The 27,802-nt window shown below is 51.3% G+C and overlaps 1 protein-coding gene across 1 annotated transcript; it reads right to left on the bottom strand.

Annotated features, from left to right (window-relative positions):
- LOC139232830 (serine protease 55-like) lies at window positions 1-26,811 on the bottom strand. Its single transcript, XM_070863323.1, has 5 exons — window positions 26,757-26,811; window positions 19,957-20,143; window positions 13,071-13,327; window positions 9,955-10,088; window positions 1-513 (listed from the first exon to the last, which is right to left on the bottom strand). Exons 1-5 carry the CDS (start codon window positions 26,809-26,811, stop codon window positions 1-3), a joined length of 1,146 nt encoding a protein of 381 aa, XP_070719424.1.
- Between the last annotated feature and the right edge of the window lie 991 nt (window positions 26,812-27,802).

Below are 27,802 nucleotides of genomic sequence, written 5' to 3'. Positions count from 1 at the left end.
TTATTTATTGAGCTCGGTGAATACAATTCTCCAGGTCACGGTAATTATTGAGAGGAAGGTATTGACGTGGCAATGTCTGGAGCTGGCGGATGGTCGAGACATGTTTTGTTTCCCCAGGGGTTCGAAGTGGAACGGATTCTGCGACGAGGCGTTTGAGTTCGACACTTGCTTTGCCGGCTCGGAGGTGATTTCCTTCCTTGGGAAGTAGGGCTCCCCGACCTGTTCCGCCGCGGCTTCCAGCCAGTCGATGTAGTTTGAGAGCAGAGTGTACACACCTGGGCTCTGGGATTGGCCACAGCCTTTCCCCCAGCTCACAATCCCGATCTGGATCCACGCCTCCGAGTCTTTACCCTTGCACATTAAAGGACCGCCGCTGTCTCCCTGTAAAACAAACACGAGCCACTCGAGCATGAGACGCACGACGGTCAGCGGGCCGGGCGCGGCAAGCAGTTGGGAAGGCAAACGGAATACGGAGGGAAAATTGCTGGGAATACTCAGCGGGCCGGTCTGCATCTGTGGAGCGAGAAACAGAGTTGACGTTTCGGGTCCATGTCCCCTTCGTCAGAATGTTCGAAAAGAACGGGTTCTTAAAGGAGCACTGGAAGGGGGAGGGGGAGGAGGGGAGGAAAGAACAAAGGGGAAGGTCAGTGATTGGGTGGAAGGCAGGAGAGATTAGAGAGATCAAAGGAATGATGGGCCAAATTGAAATGGAAGGAGCTAGAAAAAGGTTAGTCGAGATAGGGTGTGAATGGCAGAGTAATGACCAGCTGCCATTGGAGACAGAGAAAAAAGATATAAGATCGAGGGGGCGGGTGTGGGGGGAGTGGGGAGGAGGAGGACAGAGAAAGGGAGCCTAAAATGGACCGAGGCCCTGGTCTGAAATTGTTGAACTCGATGTTGAGTCCAGAGGGCTGTAAAGTGCCTCAACGCAAGGTGAGGTGCTCTTCCTCGAGCTTGCGTTGAGCTTCATTGGAACAGTGTTGGAGGCCGAGGACGGAGAGGTCAGAGTGGGAGTGGGGCGGGGAATTAAAGCGACAGGCGACCGGAAGCTCGGGGTCACGCTTACGGAATGGATTGGAATGTTGGCCTTTACTGCAAGGGGGATAGAGCATAAAAGCAAAGAAGTCCTGCTCCAACTGTACCGGGTATTGGTGAGGCCACACCTGGAGTACTGCGTGCAGTTTTGCTCTCCGTATTTAAGGAGGGATATAGTTGCAATGGAGGCTGTTCAGAGAAGGTTCACTCGATTGATTCCTGGGATGAAGGGGTTGTCCTATGAGGAAAGGTGGAGTAGGTTGGGCCTCTACCCATTGGAGTTCAGAAGAATGAGAGGTGATCTTATCGAAACGTATAAGATTCTGAGGGGGGCTTGTCAGGGTAGATGCAGAGAGGATGTTTCCCCTCGTGGGGGAATCTAGAACTAGGGGGCAGAGTAAGGGGTCGCCCATTTCAAATGGAAATGAGGAGGAATTTCTTCTCTCAGAGGGTCGTGAATCTTTGGAATTTTCTGCCCCAAAGAGCTGTGGAGGCTGGGTCATTGAATATATTTAAGGTGGAGATAGACAGATTATTGAATGATAAGGGAGTGAAGGGTTATGGGGAGCGGGCGGGGAAGTGGAGCTGAGTCCATGATCGGATCAGCCATGATCTTATTGAATGGCGGAGCAGGCTCGAGGGGCCGAATGGCCGACTCCTGCTCCTATTTCTTATGTTCTTATGCTTAGGGATTGTATCTTTGAAAGCCTTTCCATTACGTTGTCTTCCTCACCAAGCCCGTCTACTTCCACCTCCATAGCATCGCCTGTCTCCGCCCAGTCTCACCTCATCAGATGCTGAAACCCTGAGCCGTGATATTGTTACCTCTACACTCCTGTCCCGCCTCCCACCTTCCACCCTCCGCACACTTGAGCTCATCCAAAACTTCTGCTGCCCCGTGTCCTAACTCGCACCGAGTCCCGCTCACCCATCACCCCCTGTGCTCGCTGCCCCGTGTCCTAACTCACACCAAGTCCCGTTCACCCATCACCCCCTGTGCTCGCTGCCCCGTGTCCTAACACGCACCCAGTCCCGCTCACCATCACCCTCTGTGCTCGCTGCCCCGTGTCCTAACACGCACCGAGTCCCATTCGCCCATCACCCCCTGTGCTCGCTGCCCCATGTCCTAACTCACACCCAGTCCCGCTCACCCATCACCCCCTGTGCTCGCTGCCCCGTGTCCTAACTCACACCAAGTCCCGTTCACCCATCACCCCCTGTGCTCACTGCCCCGTGTCCTAACTCACACCCAGTCCCGCTCACCCATCACCCCCTGTGCTCGCTGCCCCGTGTCCTAACTCGCACCGAGTCCCGCTCACCCATCACCCCCTGTGCTCGCTGCCCCGTGTCCTAACTCACATCCAGTCCCGCTCACCCATCACCCCCTGTGCTTGCTGCCCCGTGTCCTAACTCGCACCGAGTCCCGCTCACTCATCACCCCCTGTGCTCGCTGCCCTGTGTCCTAACTCGCACCGAGTCCCGCTCACCCATCACCCCCTGTGCTCGCTGCCCCGTGTCCTAACTCGCACTAAGTCCCGTCCACCCATCACTCCCCTGTGCTCGCTGCCCCGTGTCCTAACTCGCACCGAGTCCCGCTCACCCATCATCCCCCCTGTGCTCGCTGCCCCGTGTCCTAACTCACATCCAATCCCGCTCACCCATCACCCCCTGTGCTCGCTGCCCCGTGTCCTAACTTGCACCGAGTCCCATTCACCCATCACCCCCTGTGCTCGCTGACCTACATCAGCTCATGAGCATCGAGCAACACCTCGATTTTAAGCAGTTTTCAAACCCCTCCATGGCCTCAACCCCTCCCTATCTCTGTAACCTCCTCTAACCCCACAACATTCCGAGATCACCGCGCTCCTCCAATTTTGGCCTCCACCATTGGCGGCCGTTCCTTCAGTTGCCTGGGCCCTAACCTCTGGAGTTCCCTCCCTAACCCTATCCGCCTCTCTCTCCTCCTTTCAGAGGCTCCCTAAGATCTACCTGTTTGATCAAGCACTTGCTCATCTGTCCTGTTATCTCCTTATGTGGTTGGGTGTTGAAGTTTTAGCCTTCATTTCTGTTTGTTATTCTGTCTGAGCTTCCATATTGTCTTGGTGCGTGGCGCCTGCAATATTGGTAGCGAGCACTAACTGGCCATAGTGTGTCAGCCGTGGCTCAGTGGGTAGCACCCTTGCCTTTCATTCAGAAGGTTGTGGGTTCAAGCCCCACTCCAGGGACTTGAGCACCAAAATCGAGGCTGATGCTCCAGTGCAGTGCTGAGGGAGTGCTGCACTGTTGGAGGTGCCGTCTTTCAGATGAAAAATGGTACTATTTCGAAGGAGAGCAGGGGAGTTGTCCCTGGGGCCAATATTTATCCCTCAATCAATATTACTAAAAACAGATTATCTGGTCATTATCCCATTGCTGGCTGTGCACAAATTGGCTGCCACGTGTCCTATATTGCAACAGTGTCTTCATTTCCAGACCCAAGCTCTCTCTTGTCTTGCTTTCGCTATTCTTTGACAGGAAGATGCCAGAGGGTCTGGAAATGCAGTGGTGACGCTATTGTAATGTAGGACACGCAGGGCAGTCCACTTGTGCACAGCAAGCTCCCACAGATAGCACGGACTGTGAGATGAACGGACAGATGATTCACTCGCATCAGCTTTGGTCGAGGGCGGAATGTTGAACAGGACACCGGGAGACATCCCGTGCTCTTCTACAACTAGTCGTTCAAATAAAAACAGAAAATGCTGGAAACAGTCAGAACATCAGTTTGCTGTAGTGCGATGTTTAAATAGATTCTGTGGACTGTTTGCTATCATGCGATGTTTAAATAGATTCTCAGACTCTTTGGTGGAGTGCAATGTTTAAGTAGATTCTGTGGACTGTTTGATGTAGTGCGATGCTTAAATAGATTCTGTGGACTGTTTGATGTAGTGTGATGTTTAAATATCTTCTGTGGACTGTTTGCTGTAGTGCGATGTTTAAATAGATTCTGTGCACTGTTTGGTGTAGTGTTTTATTTAAATAGATTCTGTGCACTGTTTGGTGTAGTGCGATGCTTAAATAGATTCTGTGGAATGTTTGATGCAGTGCATTATTTAAATAGATCCTGTGCACTGTTTGATGCAGTGCACTGTTTAAATAGATTCTGTGGACTGTTTGGTGCAGTGCATTGTTTAAATAGATTCTGTGGACTGTTTGGTGTCGTGCGATGTTTAAATAGATTCAGTGGACTGTTTGGTGTAATGCGATGTTTAAGTAGATTTTGTGGATTGTTTGGTGTAGTGCGATTTTTAAATAGATTCTGTGGACTGTTTGGTGTAGTGTGTTATTTAAATATATTCTGTGGACTGTTTGGTGTAGTGCGATGTTTAAATAGATTCTGTGGACTGTTTTATGCAGTGTACTGTTTAACTAGATTCTGTGGACTGTTTGGTGTAGTGTGATGTTTAAATAGATTCTGTGCACTGTTTAATGTAGTGTACTGTTTAACTAGATTCTGTGGACTGTTTGGTGCAGTGCGATGTTTAAATAGATTCTGTGGACTGTTTCGTGTAGTGCGATGTTTAAATAGATTCTGTGGACTGTTTGGTGCAGTGCGATGTTTAAATAGATTCTGTGGACTGTTTGGTGGAGTGCGATGTTTAAATAGATTCTGTGGACTGTTTGGTGGAGTGCGATGTTTAAATAGATTCTGTGCACTGTTTGGTGTAGTGTGTTATTTAAATATATTCTGTGGACTGTTTGGTGTAGTGCAATGTTTAAATATATTCTGTGGACTGTCTGGTGTAGTTCGATGTTTAAATAGATTCTGTGCACTGTTTGGTGTTAAGAACATAAGAACATAAGAATTAGAAACAGGAGTAGGCCATCTAGCCCCTCGAGCCTGCTCCGCCATTCAATAAGATCATGGCTGATCTGGTCGTGGACTCAGCTCCACTTACCCGCCCTCTCCCCGTAACCCTTAATTCCCTTATTGCTTAAAAATCTATCTATCTGTGATTTGAATACATTCAATGAGCTAGCCTCAACTGCTTCCTTGGGCAGAGAATTCCACAGATTCACAACCCTCTGGGAGAAGAAATTCTTTCTCAGCTCGGTTTTAAATTGGCTCCTCCGTATTTTGAGGCTGTGCCCCCTAGTTCTAGTCTCCCCCACCAATGGAAACAACCTCTCTGCCTCGATCTTTCTATCCCTTTCATGATTTTAAATGTTTCTATAAGATCACCCCTCATCCTTCTGAACTCCAAGGAGTAAAGACCCAGTCTACTCAATCTATCATCATAAGGTAACCCCCTCATTTCTCGAATTAGCCTAGTGAATCGTCTCTGTACCCCCTCCAAAGCTAGTAGATCCTTCCTTAAGTAAGGTGACCAAAACTGCACGCAGTACTCCAGGTGCGGCCTTACCAATACCTTATACAGTTGCAGCAACACCTCCCTGCTTTTGTACTCCATCCCTTTCGCAATGAAGGCCAACATTCCATTTGCCTTCCTGATTACCTGCTGCACCTGCAAACTAACCTTTTGGGATTCATGCACAAGGACCCCCAGCATGTTGTAATTTCTCCCCATTCAAATAATATTCCCTTTTACTGTTTTTTTCCCAAGGTGGATGACTTCACACTTTCCGACATTGTATTCCATCTGCCAAACCTTAGCCCATTCGCTTAACCTATCCAAATCTCCTTGCAGCCTCTCTGAGTCCTCTACACAACCCGCTTTCCCACTAATCTTAGTGTCATCTGCAAATTTTGTTGCACTACACTCTGTCCCCTCCTCTAGGTCATCTATGTATATTGTAAACAGTTGTGGTCCCAGCACCGATCCCTGTGGCACACCACTAACCACTGATTTCCAACCCGAAAAGAACCCATTTATCCCGACTCTCTGCTTTCTGTTAGCCAGCCAATTCTCTATCCATGCTAATACATTTCCTCTGACTCCGCGTACCTTTATCTTCTGCAGTAACCTTTTGTGTGGCACCTTATCGAATGCCTTTTGGAAATCTAAATACACCACATCCATCAGTACACCTCTATCCACCATGCTCGTTATATCCTCAAAGAATTCCAGTAAATTAGTTAAACATGATTTCCCTTTCATGAATCCATGCTGCGTCTGCTTGATTGCACTATTCCTATCCAGATGTCCCGCTATTTCTTCCTTAATGATAGTTTCAAGCATTTTCCCCACTACAGATGTTAAACTAACCGGCCTATAGTTACCTGCCTTTTACCTGCCCCATTTTTTAAGCAGAGGCGTTACATTAGCTGCTCTCCAATCCGCTGGTACCTCCCAAGAGTCCAGAGAATTTTGGTAGATTATAACAAATGCATCTGCTATAACTTCTGCCATCTCTTTTAATACCCTAGGATGCATTTCATCAGGACCAGGGGACTTGTCTACCTTCAGCCCCATTAGTCTGTCCAGCACTACCTCCCTAGTGATAGTGATCATCTCAAGGTCCTCCCTTCCCACATTCCTATGGCCAGCAATTTTTGGCATGGTTTTTGTGTCTTCCACTGTGAAGACCGAAGCAAAATAATTGTTTAAGGTCTCAGCCATTTCCACATTTCCCATTATTAAATCCCCCTTTTCATCTTCTAAGGGACCAACATTTACTTTAGTCACTCTTTTCCGTTTTGTATATCTGTAAAAGCTTTTACTATCTGTTTTTATGTTTTGCGCAAGTTTACCTTCGTAATCTACCTTCCCTTTCTTTATTGCTTTTTTAGTCATTCTTTGCTGTTGCTTAAAATCTTCCCAATCCTCTAGTTTCCCACTAACCTTGGCCACCTTATACGCATTGGTCGTTGATTTGATACTTTCCTTTATTTCCTTGGTGTTGTGCGATGTTAAAGTAGATTCTGTGGACTGTTTGCTGTAGTGCGATGTTTAAATAGATTCTGTGGACTGTTTGGTGTAGTGCACTGTTTAAATAGATTCTGTGGACTGTTTGGTGTAACGAGCTGTTTAAACAGATTATTTTTGCTGAGTAAATAGTCTGATTGCTGTAAAATAAATGATCTGCTGTGAGTCTGTCATAATTCCCACCCCGCCTGGAACTTGCTGACTGACACCATGCATGGTGTCAACGGACACTCCTCTTCGAAGAGACGGCTTGAGCAACATCACTGCAGGTGCCGGTCCCAGTTAGTGATCGAGCCGGTGTTTCCGTCATAGATCTGTCCCCCCCCACCCATAACCTGCTGGGACCATGACCCAGCGCCTTGAGAACCGCAACGGCCTCGTGCAAACACCGCGGTTACCGATGGTTGCCGACGGTTACCGACGTGGCCCGGCGCACCATCCGAAGCGCTTGTGGGTGAAGCGCCAGCCGCAAGGCCTCGGCAGAACCAAAGGGTTGTCACGAGCCCATGCTGAGGAGTTTGACGGGTATTGGTGAGGCCACACCTGGAACACTGCGTGCAGTTTTGGTTTCCATATTTATGAAAGGATATACTTGCTGTGGAGGCAGTTCAGAGAAGGTTCACTCGGTTGATTCCAGGGATGAGGGGGTTGACTTATGAGGAAAGGTTGAGTAGGTTGGGCCTCTACTCATTGGAATTCAGAAGAATGAGAGGTGATCTTATCGCAACTTATAACATTATGAGGGGGCTTGGCAAGGTGGATGCAGAGAGGATGTTTCCACTGATGGGAGAGACTAGAACTAGGGGGCATGATCTTAGAATAAGGGGCCGCCCATTTAAAACTGAGAGGAGGAGGAATTTCTTCTCTCAGAGGGTTGTAAATCTGTGGAATTCTCTGCCCCAGAGAGCTGTGGAGGCTGGGTCATTGAATATATTTAAGGCAGAGATAGACAGATTTTTGAGCGATAAGGGAGTGAAGGGTTATGGGGAGCGGGCAGGGAAGTGGAGCTGAGTCCATGATCGGATCAGTCATGACACTAAGTTGGGTGGCAGTGTGAGCTGCGAGGAGGATGCTTTGAGGCTGCAGAGTGACTTGGATAGGTTAGGTGAGTGGGCAAATGCATGGCAGATGAAGTATAATGTGGATAAATGTGAGGTTATCCACTTTGGTGGTAAAAACAGAGAGACAGACTATTATCTGAATGGTGACAGATTAGGAAAAGGGGAGGTGCAACGAGACCTGGGTGTCATGGTACATCAGTCATTGAAGGTTGGGATGCAGGTACAGCAGGCAGTTAAGAAAGCAAATGGCATGTTGGCCTTCATAGCGAGGGGATTTGAGTACAGGGGCAGGGAGGTGTTGCTACAGTTGTACAGGGCCTTGGTGAGGCCACACCTGGAGTATTGTGTACAGTTTTGGTCTCCTAACTTGAGGAAGGACATTCTTGCTATTGAGGGAGTGCAGCGAAGGTTCACCAGACTGATTCCCGGGATGGTGGGACTGACCTATCAAGAAAGACTGGATCAACTGGGCTTGTATTCACTGGAATTCAGAAGAATGAGAGGGGACCTCATAGAAACGTTTAAAATTCTGACGGGTTTAGACAGGTTAGATGCAGGAAGAATGTTCCCAATGTTGGGGAAGTCCAGAACCAGGGGTCACAGTCTAAGGATAAGGGGTAAGCCATTTAGGACCGAGATGAGGAGAAACTTCTTCACCTAGAGAGTGGTGAACCTGTGGAATTCTCTACCACAGAAAGTAGTTGAGTCCAGTTCACTAAATATATTCAAAAGGGAATTAGATGAAGTCCTTACTACTCGGGGGATCAAGGGGTATGGTGAGAAAGCAGGAAGGGGGTACTGAAGTTGCATGTTCAGCCATGAACTCATTGAATGGCGGTGCAGGCTCGAAGGGCCGAATGGCCTACTCCTGCACCTATTTTCTATGTTTCTATCTTATTGAATGGTGGAGCAGGCTCGAGGGGCCAAATGGCCGACTCCTGCTCCTATTTCTTATGTTCTTATATTTGTTACCTCCAGACTTGACTATTCCAACGCACTCCTGGCTGTCCTCCCACATTTTACCCTACGTAAAGTTGAGGTGATCCATAACTCGGCTGCCCCGTGTCCTAACTCGCACCAAGTCCCGCTCACCCATCACCCCCTGTGCTCGCTGCCCCATGTCCTAACTCGCTCCGGGTCCCGCTCACCCATCACCCCCTGTGCTCGCTGCCCCGTGTCCTAACTCGCACCGAGTCCCGCTCATCCATCACCCCCTGTGCTCGCTGCCCCCGTGTCCTAACTCGCACCGAGTCCCGCTCACCCATCACCCCCTGTGCTCGCTGCCCTGTGTCCTAACTCGCACCGAGTCCCGCTCACCCATCACCCCTTGTGCTCGCTGCCCCGTGTCCTAACTCGCACCGAGTCCCGCTCACCCATCGCCCCCTGTGCTCGCTGACCTGTGTCCTAACTCGCACCGAGTCCCGCTCACCCATCGCCCCCTGTACTCACTGACCCGTGTCCTAACTCGCACCGAGTCCCGCTCACCCATCACCCCCTGTGCTCGCTGCCCCGTGTCCTAACTCGCACCAAGTCCCGCTCACCCATCACCCCCTGTGCTCGCTGCCCCGTGTCCTAACTCGCACCGAGTCCCGCTCACCCATCACCCCCTGTGCTCGCTGCCCCGTGTCCTAACTCGCACCAAGTTCTGCTCACCCATCACCCCCTGTGCTCGCTGCCCCGTGTCCTAACTCGCTCCGAGTCCCGCTCACCCATCACCCCCTGTGCTCGCTGCCCTGTGTCCTAACTCGCACCAAGTCCCGCTCACCCATCACCCCCTGTGCTCGCTGCCCCCGTGTCCTAACTCGCACCGAGTCCCGTTCACCCATCGGATTGGTCGATTCCCTTTGCGACACTTCAACATCGCTTGCCTTCCGCCGTAGGACTGGAGCGGATGTGTTCGCAGGTGGTGGGGAAGGCTCTCGATGGGTGGGGACTGGGGACACGAGAGTTGCTTTTCATTCACCACGGAAGCGCCCCAACCCCGCGATTACCTGGCAGGCATCTCGTCCGCCCTCCTCGAAGCCGGCACACAGCATGTTCCTGGTGATGTCGGGCACCCATTTCTGACAGTTGGCCCACTCAACCAGCTCCACCTCCACCTCCTGCAGGATCAGCGGTGTGTTTTCTGTGGAGCGGGATTGGCAAACGGGTTACTGCTTCATCCAGCTCCGGGCACAACCAACCGGGGTAGGAGGATGGGGGAACTGGGGAGGGGAAACAAGGGTGGGGTAGAAGGGGATTCGGGGGTGGGGGAGGAGAGGGTGGGTAGAAGGGAAACGAGGGAGGGGATCGGGGTGGTGGAATGGGGAGAGGGTGAGGGAACAAGGGTGGGGGAGGGGAGGGTGGGGTAGAGGGGGATCGGGGGTGGGGGTGGGGGGATGGGGGAGGGGGAACGGGGAGGGAAAGGGGGGGAAGGGGGAACGGGGGAGGCGAACCGGTGCAGTGGGGTAGGAGGATCGGGGGCAGGGGGAGGGTGAACGGGGGAGGGGGAAGTGGGGCGGGGAACCGGGGGAGCAGGTAGAGCGGGGGGCGTGGGGGGAAGCGGGGAGAGGAGGCACACTGGGGGGTGGGGTGAGGGGGTAGGCGAATCGAGGGAGGTGGAGGGGGAACTGGGGAGGGGTGAGGGCGCGGGGTAGAGTTGAGGGGGAGCGGGGGAGGGGAAGGGGGAGGGGGAATGTGGAGGGGGAACAGGGGAGGGGTGAGGAGGAACAATGGTGGGGGAGGGGGCGGGGTAGAGGGGGATCGGGTGTGGGGGAGAGGGAAACGGGGGAGGGAGAACGGGGGAGGGAGAACAAGGATGGGAGGGAAGGGAGTGTGAATGGGGAGGAGGGGAATGAGGGTGGGGGAGGAGGGGAGCGAGGGTGGGGAGTGACTTGACGCAGGGAGAGGAGGGGCTTGAGGATGGGAGCGAGGGTTGGAGAGGAGGGGGCGTGAGTTATCCCCGGTATCCTAGGGCCGATATGCATCCCTCAACCAATATCACTGAAGAACAGATTATCCGGTTACTTATCTCATTGCTGTTTGTGCGACCTCCCGCCTCCTCCCCCCCTCATTCCCCCTCCCCTACCCCTTTCCCCCCTCCCTGCCCCTTCCCCACCCTCGTTCCCCCTCCCCACCCTCCCCCGCCCTCATTCCCTCTCCCACACCCCATTCCCACTCGCCCTTGTTTCCTCCCTCAGTCTCGTTCCCCCTCCCCACTCTCCCTTCCCCTCCCCCTCCCCCGCCCTCATTCTCCCTCCCCCACCCTCGTTTCCCCTCTCCTACATTACAGCAGTGACTACACTCCACAAGTATCTCATTGGCTGTGAAGGACTTTGAGACTTCCTATGGCAGTAGAGAGAAGAGAGGCGATCTCATTGAAGCATATAAGAGCTTTAGCTGAGACCACCTCTCCTTCTTCTAAACTCCAGCAATTATAGGCCCATTCTACTCAATCTCATAGGAGAAGCCTCTCGTCCCAGGAGGCCATGAGCCAGCGACTTAGCAAGAGAGCCAATTCGGCACGGCGCGGTGTTCGAGACACCAACCCCACACCACCCTCAGTTTGGGCTCGGTTTGAGCCTAGGCCCCAAAGGTGAACGATCAGTGTCAGAGTCACCACACAGCCCGTGTTTCCTGGCCGCACTGTCGCTGTTCAAGCGACACGCTCCAAAGCCCCCGTGGATAGCAGGAGCGCGTTAAGTGCATTTTAAAGCAGCGGGTCCCAAAATAGATCCCTCGATTGTAGCTCAGTTCAGGAAGGCAGGGGGCACGGGGGAAGCTCTGGGCCATGGCTGAAGTGCTTGCTGTCAGATTTATTCACAGCCCGATAACACAAAAGTGCTTTGTGTGAAGTGCTCCGAGGGTTCGGGACAATGTGTGTTAGCACGGAGTGGCTGTCTGCTCTACTGAAGATTGTTACGTCCGCCGTCGCCCCATAGCTGTATGCCCGCAGATTGCCCCAGGCCAGCTCGTAATAAGGAGCGACATCAGTGCCCTGTTTTAGCCACCACTCATATATTTCACCCTGAAGGGCCTTCTGCTTCAATTAAAGTTCAGCCTTACTGCTATCCATTGTTCGATGTGTAATCCTCTGACTGTCGCCCCTGTTCGATCGCAGCCTGTAACTCACTCCCGGGTATCTGTTATTCTATATATAGCCCCCCGAACCCCTCGATTAGATTCCAGCCTGTAACTCACTCCCGGGTATCTGTTATTCTATATATAGACCCCCCGAACCCCTCGATTAGATTCCAGCCTGTAACTCACTTCCGGGTATCTGTTATTCTATATATAAACCCCCCGAACCTTCGATTAGATTCCAGCCTGTAACTCACTCCCGGGTATCTGTTATTCTATATATAGACCCCCCGAACCCCTCGATTAGATTCCAGCCTGTAACTCACTCCCGGGTATCTGTTATTCTATATATAGACCCCCCGAACCCCTCGATTAGATTCCAGCCTGTAACTCACTTCCGGGTATCTGTTATTCTATATATAGACCCCCCGAACCTTCGATTAGATTCCAGCCTGTAACTCACGCCCGGGTATCTGTTATTCTATATATAAACCCCCCGAACCCCTCGATTAGATTCCAGCCTGTAACTCACTCCCGGGTATCTGTTATTCTATATATAGACCCCCCGAACCTTCGATTAGATTCCAGCCTGTAACTCACTCCCGGGTATCTGTTATTCTATATATAGACCCCCCGAACCCCTCGATTAGATTCCAGCTTGTAACTCACTCCCGGGTATCCGTTATTATATATATAAACCCCCATTGAACCCCTCGATTAGATTCCAGCCTGTAACTCATTCCCGGGTATCTGTTATTCTATATATAGACCCCCCGAACCCCTCGATTAGATTCCAGCCTGTAACTCACTCCCGGGTATCTGTTATTCTATATATAAACCTCTCGATTAGATTCCAGCCTGTAACTCACGCCCGGGTATCTGTTATTCTATATATAAACCCCCCCGAACCCCTCGATTAGATTCCAGCCTGTAACTCACTCCCGGGTATCTGTTATTCTATATATAAACCCCCCGAACCCCTCGATTAGACTCCAGCCGGTAACTCACGCCCGGGTATCCGGTGTGACAGGCTCATTGAGAGACTCACCGTGGTGTGTTAATCCCCAGCCAATGACGAAGCAAGGTGCCCAGTTCGCGAGGTTGAACTGGTCGCTGGGGGGCAGGATCACGGGCATCTGGTCACTATCGTACCGGATCGGCGTTTTCAGCAGCAGTATGGCGATGTCATTGTCAAACGTCGAATGGTTGTAGGCCTCGTGAATCAGGATCTCCGTCACCTTGTGTGTCCGGGCTGCGCTGTGACCCAGTTCTACCGATCCTGTCTCCACGGAGATGAGGGCAGCTCTGGGATGTTGGAGGGGGGAGGTGTAAAGGATTCCATTATTTTCTGCCCTGGCCTTTCCCCTTTCATCTCCCTCTCAGGCCTCCTCCCGCTATCTCACAATGTCAGCCGTGGCTCAGTGGGCAGCACCCTCGCCTCTGAGTCAGAAGGTTGTGGGTTCAAGTCCCACTCCAGGGACTCGTGCACATAAATCCAGGCCGACACTCCCAGTGCAGTGCTGAGGGAGCGCCGCACTGTCGGAGGGGCAGTACTGAGGGAGCGCCGCACTGTCAGAGGGGCAGTACTGAGGGAGCGCTGCACTGTCGGAGGGGCAGTACTGAGGGAGCGCCGCACTGTCAGATGGGCAGTACTGAGGGAGCGCCGCACTGTCGGAGGGGCAGTACTGAGGGAGCGCCGCACTGTCAGAGGGGCAGTACTGAGGGAGCGCCGCACTGTCGGAGGGGCAGTACTGAGGGAGCGCCGCACTGTCGGAGGTGCCGTCTTTCGGATGAGACGTTAAATCGAGGCCCTGTCTGCTTTCTTGGGTGGATGTAAAAGATCCCATGGCACTATTTCGAAACAAAGCAGGGGAGTTCTCCCCGGTGTCCTGGAGCCAATATTTATCCCTCAACCAACACCACTAAAACAGATTATCTGGGTCATTTATCACGCTGTTGTTTGTGGGAGCTTACTGTGCGCAAGTTGGCTGCCGCGTTTCCCACATTACAACAGTGACTACACTCCAAAAGTACTTTACTGTAAAGTGCTTTGAGACGTCCGGTGGTCGTGAAAGGCGCTATATAAATGCAAGTCTTTCTTTTCTTTCAAGTGCCGATCCCTCAAGAAGGAACCTTGACAGATCGGCCCAAATTTACACAGGCCCCGCGCCTTATATTGGAGCTACCACTGGCCATGTTTAAGGAGGGGGTTGTGGGTTGGGGACTCTGCCTGTCCCAAGCAAGGCCAGTGATGCAGAGGGCCCAGGATGCCCTTGCAATGGGACTTCCTGCTTCTTCTACGCTAATGAGGCCTTGTGTACGTTTGAAGGCCGGGAAGCCCAGTGAGATGAGGTGTACTGACCTCTCGAAGAGCATAAGGTTGACCAAGTGTGAAATTGGTTGGGCCAGGGACAGAGGGGATTAAGAGACACCAGTCAGTGTACAGATATCTCCCTGAGGGAGAAAGACTGAGAGACACCAGTCAGTGCACAGATATCTCACTGAGAGAGAGGGACTGAAAGACACCAGTGTACAGATATCTCCCTGAAGAAGAGGGACTGAGAGACACCAGTCAGTGTACATATATCTCCCTGAGGGAGAGGGATTGAGAGACACCAATTAGTGTACAGATATCTCCCTGAGGGAGAGGGACTGAGACACACCGGTCAGTGTGCAGATATCTCCCTAAGGGAGAGGGGCTGAGAGACACCAGTCAGTGTACATATATCTCCCTGAGGGAGAAAGACTGAGAGACCCCAGTCAGTGTATAGATATCTCCCTGAGAGAGAGGGACTGAGAGACACCAGTCAGTGTACAGATATCTCCCTGAGGGAGAGGGACTGAGAGACCCCAGTCAGTGTACAGATATCTCCCTGAGAGAGAGGAACTGAGAGACCCCAGTCTGTGTATAGCTATCTCTCTGAGGGAGAGGGGACTGAGAGACACCAGTCAGTGTACAGATATCTCCCTGAGGGAGGGCGATTGAGAGACACCAATCAGTGTACAGATATCTCCCTGAGGGAGAGGGACTGAGAGACACCGGTCAGTGTACAGATATCTCCCTGAGGAAGAGGGACTGGGAGACACCAGTCATTGTACAGATATCTCCCTGATGGAGAGGGGACTGAGACACCAGTCAGTGTACAGATATCTCACTGAGAATCTCACTCGCAGGTTTTATTCTCTGGATCGATTCCTATGAACTGGAGGGTAGCTAATGTAACACCACTTTTTAAGAAAAGAGGGAGAGAGAAAACGGGTAATTATAGACCGGTTAGCCTGACATCAGTAGTGGGGAAAATGTTGGAATCAATTATTAAAGATGAAATAGCAGCACATTTGGAAAGCAGTGATGGGATCGGTCCAAGTCAGCATGGATTTAAAAAAAGGGAAATCCTGCTTGACAAATCTTGTAGAATTTTTTGAAGATGTAACTGGTGGAGTGGACAAGGGAGAACCAGTGGATGTGGTGTATTTGGACTTTCAAAAGGCTTTTGACAAGGTCCCACACAAGAGATTGGTGTGCAAAATTAAAGCACATGGTATTGGGGGTAATGTATTGACATGGATAGAGAACTGGTTGGCAGACAGGAAGCAAAGAGTCGGGATAAACGGATCCTTTTCAGAATGGCAGGCAGTGATTAATGGGATACCGCAGGGTTCAGTGCTGGGACCCCAGCTATTTACAATATACATCAATGATTTGGATGAAGGAATTGAGTGTAATATCTGCAAGTTTGCAGATGACACTAAGCTGAGTGGCGGTGTGAGCTGTGAGGAGGACGCTCAGAGGCTGCAGGGTGACTTGGATAGGTTAGGTGAGTGGGCAAATGCATGGCAGATGCTGTATAATGTGGATAAATGTGAGATTATCCACTTTGGTACCAAAAACACGAAGGCAGAATATTATCTGAATGGTGGCAGATTAGGTAAAGGGGAGGTGCAACGAAACCTGGGTGTCATGGTTCCTCAGTCATTGAAAGTTGGCATGCAGGTTCAGCAGGTGCTGAAGAAGGCAAATGGCATGTTAGCCTTCATAGCTAGGGGATTTGAGTATAGGAGCAGGGAGGTCTTACTGCAGTTGTACAGGGCCTTAGTGAGGCCTCACCTGGAATATTGTGTTCAGTTTTGGTCTCCTAATCTGAGGAAGGACGTTCTTGCTATTGAGGGAGTGCAGCGAAGGTTCACCAGACTGATTCGCGGGATGGCGGGACTGACATATGAGGAGAGACTGGATCGACTGGGCCTTTATACACTGGAGTTTAGAAGGATGAGAGGGGATCTCATAGAAACATATAAAATTCTGCCGGGATTGGACAGGTTAGATGCAGGAAGAATGTTCCCGATGTTGGGGAAGTCCAGAAGCAGGGGACATAGTCTAAGGATAAGCGGTAAGCCATTTAGGACCGAGATGAGGAGAAACTTCTTCACTCAGAGAGTTGTTAACCTGTGGAATTCCCTGCCGCAGAGAGTTGTTGATGCCAGTTCATCGGATATATTCAAGAGGGAGTTAGATACGGCCATTACGGCTAAAGGGATCAAGGGGTATGGAGAGAAAGTAGGAAATGGGTACTGAGGTGAATTTGGAACCAGTTCTGGGGGAGGTGGGACTAGTACAAAGTGGACGGTCTGCACCTGGGCAGGACCGGAACCAATGTCCTAGGGGGAGTGTTTGCTAGTGCTGTTGGGGAGGAGTTAAACTAATATGGCAGGGGGATGGGAATCAATGCAGGGAGACAGAGGGAAACAAAAAGGAGACAAAAGCAAAAGACAGAAATTAGATGAGGAAAAGTGGAGGGCAGAGAAACAAAAGACAAAAAACAAAAAGGGCCACTGTACAGCAAAATTCTAAAAGGAAAAATGGTGTTAAAAAAACAAGCCTGAAGGCTTTGTGTCTTAATGCAAGGAGTATCCGTAATAAGCTGGATGAATTAACTGTGCAATTTGATGTTAAAAAATATGATGTGATTGGGATTACGGAGACTTGGCTCCAGGATGATCAGGGCTGGGAACTCAACATCCAGGGGTATTCAACATTCAGGAAGGATAGAATAAAGGGAAAAGGAGGTGGGGTAGGCATTGTTGGTTAAAGAGGAGATTAATGCAATAGTTAGAATGGACATTAGCTTGGATGATGTGGAATCTATATGGGTAGAACTGCAGAACACCAAAGGGCAAAAAACGTTAGTGGGAGTTGTGTACAGACCTCCAAACAGTAGTCGTAATGTTGGGGAGGGCATCAAACAGGAAATTAGGGGTGCATGCAATAAGGGTACAGTAGTTATAATGGGTGACTTTAATATGCACATAGATTGGGCGAACCAAACTGGAAGCAATACGGTGGAGGAGGATTTCCTGGAGTGCATAAGGGATGGTTTTCTAGACCAATATGTCGAGGAACCAACTAGAGGGGAGGCCATCTTAGACTGGGTGTTGTGTAATGAGAGAGGATTAATTAGCAATACCGTTGTGCGAAGCCCCTTGGGGAAGAGTGACCATAATATGGTGGAATTCTGCATTAGGATGGAGAATGAAACAGTTAATTCAGAGACCATGGTCCAGAACTTAAAGAAGGGTAACTTTGAAGTTATGAGGCGTGAATTAGCTAGGATTGATTGGCGAATGATACTTAAGGGGTTGACTGTGGATGGGCAATGGCAGATATTTAGAGACTGCAACAATTGTAGATTTCTGTCTGTCGTAAAAATAAAAAAGGGAAGGTGGATCAACCGTGGCTATCAAGGGAAATCAGGGATAGTATTAAAGCCAAGGAAGTGGCATACAAATTGGCCAGAAATAGCAGTGAACCCGGGGACTGGGAGAAATTTAGAACTCAGCAGAGGAGGACAAAGGGTTTGATTAGGGCAGGGAAAATGGAGTACGAGAAGAAGCTTGCAGGGAACATTAAGACGGATTGCAAAAGTTTCTATAGATATGTAGAGAGAAAAAGGTTAGTAAAGACAAACGTAGGTCCCCTGCAGTCAGAATCAGGGGAAGTCATAACGGGGAACAAAGAAATGGCGGACCAATTGAACAAGTACTTTGGTTCGGTATTCACTAAGGAGGACACGAACAACCTTCCGGATATAAGAGGGGTCAGAGGGTCTAGTAAGGAGGAGGAACTGAGGGAAATCCTTATTAGTCGGGAAATTGTGTTGGGGAAATTAATGGGATTGAAGGCCGATAAATCCCCAGGGCCTGATGGACTGCATCCCAGAGTACTTAAGGAGGTGGCCTTGGAAATAGCGGATGCATTGACAGTCATTTTCCAACATTCCATTGACTCTGGATCAGTTCCTATCGAATGGAGGGTAGCCAATGTAACCCCACTTTTTAAAAAAGGAGGGAGAGAGAAAACAGGGAATTATAGACCGGTCAGCCTGACATCGATAGTGGGTAAGATGATGGAATCAATTATTAAGGATGTCATAGCAGCGCATTTGGAAAGAGGTGACATGATAGGTCCAAGTCAACATGGATTTGTGAAAGGGAAATCATGCTTGACAAATCTTCTAGAATTTTTTGAGGATGTTTCCAGTAGAGTGGACAAGGGAGAACCAGTTGATGTGGTATATTTGGACTTTCAGAAGGCTTTCGACAAGGTCCCACACAAAAGATTAATGTGCAAAGTTAAAGCACATGGGATTGGGGGTAGTGTGCTGACATGGATTGAGAACTGGTTGTAAGACAGGAAGCAAAGAGTAGGAGTAAATGGGTACTTTTCAGAATGGCAGGCGGTGACTAGTGGGGTACCGCAAGGTTCTGTGCTGGGGCCCCAGCTGTTTACACTGTATATTAATGATTTAGACGAGGGGATTAAATGTAGTATCTCCAAATTTGCGGATGACACTAAGTTGGGTGGCAGTGTGAGCTGCGAGGAGGATGCTATGAGGCTGCAGAGCGACTTGGATAGGTTAGGTGAGTGGGCAAATGCATGGCAGATGAAGTATAATGTGGATAAATCTGAGGTTATCCACTTTGGTGGTAAAAACAGAGAGACAGACTATTATCTGAATGGTGACAGATTAGGAAAAGAGGAGGTGCAACGAGACTTGGGTGTCATGGTACATCAGTCATTGAAGGTTGGCATGCAGGTACAGCAGGCGCTTAAGAAAGAAAATGGCATGTTGGCCTTCATAGCGAGGGGATTTGAGTACAGGGGCAGGGAGGTGTTGCTACAGTTGTACAGGGCATTGGTGAGGCCACACTTGGAGTATTGTGTACAGTTTTGGTCTCCTAGCCTGAGGAAGGACATTCTTGCTATTGAGGGAGCGCAGCGAAGGTTCACCAGACTGATTCCCGGGATGGCGGGACTGACCTATCAAGAAAGACTGGATCAACTGGGCTTGTATTCACTGGAGTTCAGAAGAATGAGAGGGGACCTCATAGAAACGTTTAAAATTCTGACGGGTTTAGACAGGTTAGATGCAGGAAGAATGTTCCCAATGTTGGGGAAGTCCAGAACCAGGGGTCACAGTCTAAGGATAAGGGGTAAGCCATTTAGGACCGAGATGAGGAGGAACTTCTTCACCCAGAGAGTGGTGAACCTGTGGAATTCTCTACCACAGAAAGTTGTTGAGGCCAATTCACTAAATATATTCAAAAAAGAGTTAGATGTAGTCCTTACTACTAAGGGGTTCAATGGGTATGGTGAGAAAGCAGGAATGGGGTACTGAAGTTGCATGTTCAGCCATGAACTCATTGAATGGCAGTGCAGGCTCGAAGGGCCGAATGGCCTACTCCTGCACCTATTTTCTATGTTTCTATGTCTCTATGAATGATCAGCCATGATCTTATTGAATGGTGGTGCAGGCTCGACGGGCTGAATGGGCTACTCCTGCACCTACTTTCTATGTTTCTATGTTTCTATGTCATTTGAAACTCTCGCTCCCCGCCCCCTCCCCCCACCCCACGTCCCCCACCCTTGTGCTCACCTGAAGTGCTTCATGCAGTGTGCTGCGGTTAAGACCAACCATTGGTTGAGGATGGATCCCCCACAGATGTGATTCATTCGCTTGCGGAGACTGACTTGCCAAGGCCAGGTGCCAGGCTTGGCATCGCCGCCCCCGATGATCTGCGACTCCAGGCGCTTCTGCCTGTAATGGGATTGACCTCTGCAGCCTGAAAGCACACAGCCGCGTTACCTGCAATGCACAGCACAGAGGCAGGCCTTCCTCCCTCCCTCCCTCCATCTTCCACATCTCAGCCCATCAACATAACCCTCGGTAATGTGCGCGTTATCTGCGCGTGCTCGCAGGTTTGTAGAACACTTGCCGGAGCAGAGCGGGCAGGTCAGAAGGCCTCCTCGTGGGCCTTGGCCAAGGTGGCCATTAACCGGTCCGGGCAGCCGGCGGTCGAGAGGGCCTTTCAGCCCGACTACCCGCCTCTCTTCCACGGCTACATCCGAGCCAGGGTGTCCCTGGAGACGAAGCACGCAGTGTCCACCGGTACGCTCATGGCCTTCCGCGAGAGGTGAGCGCCGGAGGGACTGGAGCGCATCATCACCCCTGGTAACAGAGTTCAAATCTGATCGGCAAAGTTCCCAGTTAATTTCTTAATGAATGGGTTCTGGTGCCCTTGCCACAAGGGGGCGCTTGATTTAAAGTTATGTTTTAAAATAGTTGTAGAGTTGTTGAGTCGGGAGTGGCTTAGCCAATCACGTGATGTTCACAAGACTCAATAAAACCCCGGCCGGTTGGGTTCGGGGCAGGTGGTTGTGAGCCTGGTAGATGAACTGGTAATGTGTAGTGTGATTGTTAAACCTTTGCTCGTGAACCAACTAGTTCTTAATAGCAATGTGTTGCTATGAATTCTTAGGCAAAGAACACATGAATCAAATACATTACATTATCTGTTCCCTTCTCCCTCATGTGTTTAATCCAGCTTCCCCTTAAATGCATCGATACTATTCACCTAAGCTATTCCCTATGGTAACGAGTTCCACATTCTCACCACTCTCCCAGTGAAAAAGTTTCTCCTGAAATGTTCGCTCACCAGCCGTAACTCAGCGGGTCGCCCCTCTTGCCTCTGCGTCAGGAGGTTGTGGGTTCAAGATCCCCCTCCACAGATTGGAGCGCAAAAAATACGCTGCACTGTCGGAGGCTCCGTCTTGTCGAATGAGATGTTAAACAGAGGCCCCGTCTGCTCTCTCAGGTCATGTGCCACTATTTCGAAGAAGAGCAGGGGAGTTCTCCCCGGTGTCCTGGGGCCAATATTTATATCTCAATCAACATAACAAACACAGATTATCTGGGCCACTTTCACATTGCTGTTTGTGGGAGCTTGCTGTGCGCAAATTGCCTGCCGCGTTTCCCACATTACAACAGTGACTGCACTCCAAAAAATACTTCATTGGCTGTAAAGCGCTTTGGGACGTCCGGTGGTCGTGAAAGATGTTATATAAAAAGAACGAAAGACTTGCATTTATATAGCACCTATCACAACCACCGGACGTGCCAAAGTGCTTTACAGCCAATGAAGTACTTTTGGAGTGTAGTCACTGTTGTAATGTGGGAAACGCGGCAGCCAATTTGTGCACAGCAAGCTCCAACACACAGCAATGTGATAATGACCCAGATAATCTGTTTTAGTGATGTTGATTGAGGGATGAATATTGGCCCCAGGACACCGGGGAGAACTCCCCTGCTCTTCTTCGAAATAATGCCACGGGATGTTTTACGTCCACCTGAGAGAGCAGACGGGGCCTTGGTTTAACATCTCATCCGAAAGAGGGCACCTCCGACAGTGCGGCACTCCCTCAGTAGTGCCCCTCCGACTGTGCGGTGCTCCCTCAGTACTGCCCCTCCGACAGTGCGGCGCTCCCTCAGTACTGCCCCTCCGACAGTGCGGCGCTCCCTCAGTACTGCCCCTCCGACAGTACGGCGCTCCCTCAGTACTGCCCCTCCGACAGTGTGGCGCTCCCTCAGTACTGCCCCTCCGACAGTGCGGCACTCCCTCAGTAGTGCCCCTCCGACTGTGCGGTGCTCCCTCAGCACTGCCCCTCCGACAGTGTGGTGCTCCCTCAGTACTGCCCCTCCAACAGTGCGGCTCTCCCTCAGCACCGCCCCTCCGACAGTGCGACTCTCCCTCAGTACTGCCCCTCCGACAGTGTGGCGCTCCCTCAGTACTGCCCCTCCGACAGTGTGGTGCTCCCTCAGTACTGCCCCTCCGACAGTGCGGCTCTCCCTCAGCACCGCCCCTCCGACAGTACGGCGCTCCCTCAGTACTGCCCCTCCAACAGTACGGCGCCCCCTCAGTACTGCCCCTCCGACAGTGCGGCGCTCCCTCAGTACTGCCCCTCCGACAGTACGGCGCTCCCTCAGCACTGCCCCTCCGACAATATGGCACTCCCTCAGCACAACACTGTCAGCCTAGATTTATATGCTCATCTCTGGAGTGGGATTTGAACCCACAACCTTCTGACTCAGAGGCGAGAGTGCTGCCCAATGAGACACAGCCTATACAACAGGAAGGGAGTCGTCCTTGTGTCCTGCTCGGACTCCTCTGCCTCATCGTTGCTTCGTGGATGCAAATTGGCTGCTGGGTTGTCCTATATTGCCCTCCGAACTCAAATTCCCATCCTTGTTTACAAATCCCTCCATGGCCATCGCCCCTCCCTATCTCTGTAATCTCTTCCAGCCCCACAACCCTCCCGAGATGTCTGCGCTCCTCTAATTCTGCCCTCCTGAGCATCCCTGATTATAATCGCCCCACCATCGGTGGCCGTGCCTTCTGTTGCCTGGGCCCCAAGCTCTGGAACTCCCTCCCTAAGCCTCTCCACCTCTCTCTCCTCCTTCAAGACGCTCCTTAAAACCTACCGAGGTTTTGGTCTCCTGCGCTAATTTCTACTCGAGTGGCTCGGTGCCAAATATTAATTCTTGTAATACTCCTGTGAAGCGCCTGGGGACGTTTCACCAGGTTAAAGGCACTATAGAAAGTTTTTGTTGTTGTTGATTGATGTTAATGTTGCATAAACACAGCGGCCAAACTTGGAGATCCATTCGACGAGTAGGGAGTCCGGTTCCCTCTGCTGGTCAAACCCGAGAACAACCCTTGAGGCCGACTACAGGCTCCCACTGCTGGCTCTCCGCCTCTCAGAGAATCAGAGAATGATACGGCACAGGTGGCGGCCATTCGGCCCATCGAGCCTGTGCCGGCTCTGTGAAAGAACGATCCAATTAGTCCCACTGCGCTTTCCCCATAGTCCTGTCGTTTTCTAGTCCCATTCAAGTATTTATCCAATTCTCTTATGAAAGGCACTATTCAATCTGCTTCCACCACAGGAACAGGAGGAGGTCCATTCAGCCCCTCGAGCCTGTTACACAGGAACAGGAGGAGGCCATTCAGCCCCTCGCGCCTGTTACACAGGAACAGGAGGAGGCCATTCAGCCCCTCGAGCCTGTTACACAGGAACAGGAGGAGGCCCATTCAGCCCCTTGAGCCTGTTACACAGGAACAGGAGGAGGTCATTCAGCCCCTCGAGCCTGTTACACAGGATCAGGAGGAGGCCCATTCAGCCCCTCGAGCCTGTTACGCAGGAACAGGAGGAGGACCATTCAGTCCCTCGAGCCTGTTACACAGGAACAGGAGGAGGCCATTCAGCCCCTCGAGCCTGTTACACAGGAACAGGTGGAGTCTAATTCAGCCTCTTGAGCTTGTTACACAGGAACAGGAGGAGGTCCATTCAGCCCCTCCAGCCTGTTACACAGGAACAGGAGGAGGTCCATTCAGCCCCTCGAGCCTGTTACACAGAAACAGGAGGAGGCCCATTCAGCCCCTCGAGCCTGTTACACATGAACAGGAGGAGGCCCATTCAGCCCCTCGAGCCTGTTCTGCCAGTCAATGAGATCGTGGCTGATCTGCGACCTAACTCCATCCACCCGCCTTTGCCCCATATCCCTTAATAACTTTGGTGAACAAACATCTCAGATTTCTCTAACCGTTGTCCCAGCATCGATTACTGTTTGTGGGAGAGAGTTCCAAACTTCTCCCACCCTTTGTGTGTAGAAGTGTTTCCTAATTTCAGCCCTGAAAGGTCTGGCTCTAATCTTTAGACAATGCGCCCCTAGTCCCAGACTCCCCAACCATTGGAAAGAGTTTATCTCTGGTTAGTGTCAGCTGTGGCTCAGTGGGCAGCATACTCCCCTCTGAGTCAGAAGGCTGTGGGTTCAAGTCCCACTCCAACCACTTGAGCACGTAAATCTCGGCTAACACTCCCAGTGCAGTACTGAGGGAGCGCCGCACTGTCGGAGGGGCAGTACTGAGGGATCGCCGCACTGTCGGAGGTGCAGTACTGAGGGAGCGCCGCACTGTCGGAGGGGCAGCGCTGAGGGAGCGCCGCACTGTCGGAGGGGCAGTGCTGAGGGAGCGCCGCACTGTCGGAGGGGCAGTGCTGAGGGAGCGCCGCACTGTCGGAGGGGCAGTGCTGAGGGAGCGCCGCACTGTCGGAGGGGCAGCGCTGAGGGAGCGCCGCACTGTCGGAGGGGCAGCGCTGAGGAAGCGCCGCACTGTCGGAGGGGCAGTAGTGAGGGAGCGCCGCACTGTCGGAGGGGCAGTGCTGAGGGAGCGCCGCACTGTCGGAGGGGCAGTGCTGAGGGAGCGCCGCACTGTCGGAGGGGCAGCGCTGAGGGAGCGCCGCACTGTCGGAGGGGCAGCGCTGAGGGAGCGCCGCACTGTCGGAGGGGCAGCGCTGAGGAAGCGCCGCACTGTCGGAGGGGCAGTAGTGAGGGAGCGCCGCACTGTCAGAGGGGCAGTGCTGAGGGAGTGTCGGAGGGGCAGTGTTGAGGGAGCGCCGCACTATCTGAGGGAGTGCCGCACTGTCGGAGGTGCAGTACTGAGGGAGCACCGCACTGTCGGAGGGGCAGTACTGAGAGAGGGCCGCACTGTCGGAGGGGCAGTACTGAGGGAGCGCCGCACTGTCGGAGGTGCCGTCTTTCGGGTGAGACGTTAAACCGAGGCCCTGTCTGCTCTCTCAGGTGGACGTAAAAGATCCCATGGTGCTATTTCGAAGAAGAGCAGGGGAGGTGTCCCAGGGCCAATATTTATCCCTCAATCAACAGAACAAAAAAACAGATTATCTGGGTCATTATCACATTGATGTTTGTGGGAGCTTGTTGTGCGCAAATTGGCGTTTCCCACATTACAACAGTGATTACACTCCAAAAGTATTTCATTGGCTGTAAAGTGCTTTTGGGCGTCCGGTGATCATGAAAGGTGCTGTCTTTCTATTTCGGTTTAACGTCTCACCCGACAGACAGCTCCTCCGACAGTGCGGAGCTCCCTCGGTAACTGCTGAGCCAGATAAAAGGGTTGGCGGTGCCCACAGCCAAGTTGGGCACAATAGCAGAGTGGCCTCTGCTTTCTTTAAACCTTTCTGTCAATAACCTCCAATAATTGAGGCCTAGTCGCTGATCTGCCCTCTCCACGGATTGGCTGCCTTTCCCTTCAAAGGCACTGTGCTCAGGGATCACTTCGATTCCCTCCTTAAATAGAAGGAGGTGCCATGATTAAAGGGCCACTCCCTTCATTAAAGGGGCAGTGCTTTTGGTTTCATTTGAACATAAGGTCATCAGAATTAGAAGCAGGAGTCGGCCATTAGGCCCCTCAAGCCTGCTCCGCCATTCAATGAGATCATGGCTGATCTTCGACCTCAACTCCACTTTCCCGCCCGATCCCCATATCCCTTAATTCCCCTAGAGACCAAAAATCTATCACTCTCCGTCTTGAATATACTCAAAGACTGAGCCTCCACAGCCCTCTGGGGCAGAGAATTCCAAAGATTCACCACCCTCTGAGTGAAGAAATTCCTCCTCATCTCAGTCCTAAATGGCCGACCCCTTATCCTGAGACTGTGAGACCCCTTGGTTCTAGACTCCCCAGCCCGGCGGGAAACATCCTCCCTGCATCTACCCTGTCAATCCCCCTCAGAACCTTGTATGTTTCACTGAGATCACCTCATTCTTCTAAACTCCAGAGAGCATAGGCCCAATCTACTCAATCTCTCAAAATAGGACAACCCTCTCATCCCAGGGATCAACTTCTGTTTCACTGCCTCCAAGGCAAGTATATCCTTCCTTAGATAAAGTGACCCAAACTGTGCACAGTACTCCAGGTATGGTCTCACTAAGGCCCTGTACACTTGAAGCAAGACTTCCTTACTCTTATACTCCAACCTCCAGCAATAAAAGCCAACATACCATTTGCCTTCCTTAGTGCTTGCTGTACCTGCATGCTCGCTTTCTCTATTTCTGGAGATAGGTTGCAGATCAGCTATGGTCTCATTGAATGACTGAACAGGCTCGAGGGGCTGAATGGCTGTGTGTGTGTAAGTATGTGTGTGTGTGAGTGTGTCTGTGTGTGTGTGTGTGTGAGTGTGTATCGGTGTGTTGAGGGATGCACGGTGTGTGTGTGTGTGAGTGTGTATCGGTGTGTTGAGGGATGCACGGGGTGTGTGCGTGTGTGAGTGTGTATTGGTGTGTTGAGGGATGCACGGTGTGTGTGTGTGTGTGTGTATCGGTGTGTTGAGGGATGCACGGTGTGTGTGTGTGTATTGAGGGATGCACGGTGTGTGTGTGTGTGTGAGTGTGTATCGGTGTGTTGAGGGATGCACGGTGTGTGTGTGTATCGGTGTGTTGAGGGATGCACGGTGTGTGTGTGTGTGTATTGAGGGATGCACTCCGCACTATTTCTATAATACTGATCACCCCGTCTGAACCCATCCAATGTGGACACTCACCTGTTGGACTGTGCTCGATGCAGATTAACAATAAGAAGAGGTAGAAAGGGATCATCTCCCCTGTGGTTAATATTCTCTCAGAAAGAGCATTATCAGATTGCAGAGGAGAAAACCAGGAACGCTGCAGGGCACTTCTGGGCAACACAGCATGACCCTAAAAAGCAGTGCTGGTCAGGCAGGTACACCGCACATTTGGACCCATCACTCCGAGTCAGTCACTGTGACATCACCTCCATCATCGCACGCCCATTACAAAGCAATGACTTCATAATCAGCCCCACCGATGACATCATAATCACTGTCTCACCGATGACATCATCATCACTGACCCACCAATGACATCATAATGTGTCCCACCGATTACATCATAATCAGTGTCCCACCGATGACATCATAATTACGGTCCCACCAATGACATCATAATCAATGCACCACCCAATGACATCATATTTCCTGCCCCACCGATGACATCAATTGTACTGCCCAACCGATGACATCATATTTCCTGCCCCACCAATGACATAATGTTCCCTGTCCCACCAATGATGTCATAATCACTGCACCACTGATGACATCATAATGACTGCCCCACCAATCAACACGCATCGGTCACAGTACACTACATCTGATAGATCAATGAGGATCTTGTCCATTTCATCATCACAGCAGACTGCAAACAACTACTTATAATATTAGATCTGCACTGCACCCATTGGCCCATTGGCCTCATCGGTTCCTGCATTCTCGGAAGGTGATTGGATGCATTGTGGTGAAGTAATTACACAAGCCCCACCAATGGGACAGACTCTGTCTGGCTTGGTTGAACCATGTACATCCTGTATCCTGTCCCGTGTCCTAACTCGCACCGAGTCCCACTCGACCATCACCCCCTGTGCTCGCTGCCCCGTGTCCTAACTCGCACCGAGTCCCACTCACCCATCACCCCCTGTGCTCACTGCCCCGTGTCCTAAATCGCACCGAGTCCCGCTCACCCATCACACCCTGTGCTCACTGCCCCGTGTCCTAAATCGCACCAAGTCCCGCTC

This window comes from Pristiophorus japonicus, chromosome 20, assembly GCF_044704955.1.
Source record: "Pristiophorus japonicus isolate sPriJap1 chromosome 20, sPriJap1.hap1, whole genome shotgun sequence".
NCBI classification, from domain to species: domain Eukaryota; kingdom Metazoa; phylum Chordata; class Chondrichthyes; family Pristiophoridae; genus Pristiophorus; species Pristiophorus japonicus.
The sequence above is the reverse complement of the archived record's forward strand: the minus strand, read 5'-3'. Positions and strand labels throughout refer to the sequence as shown.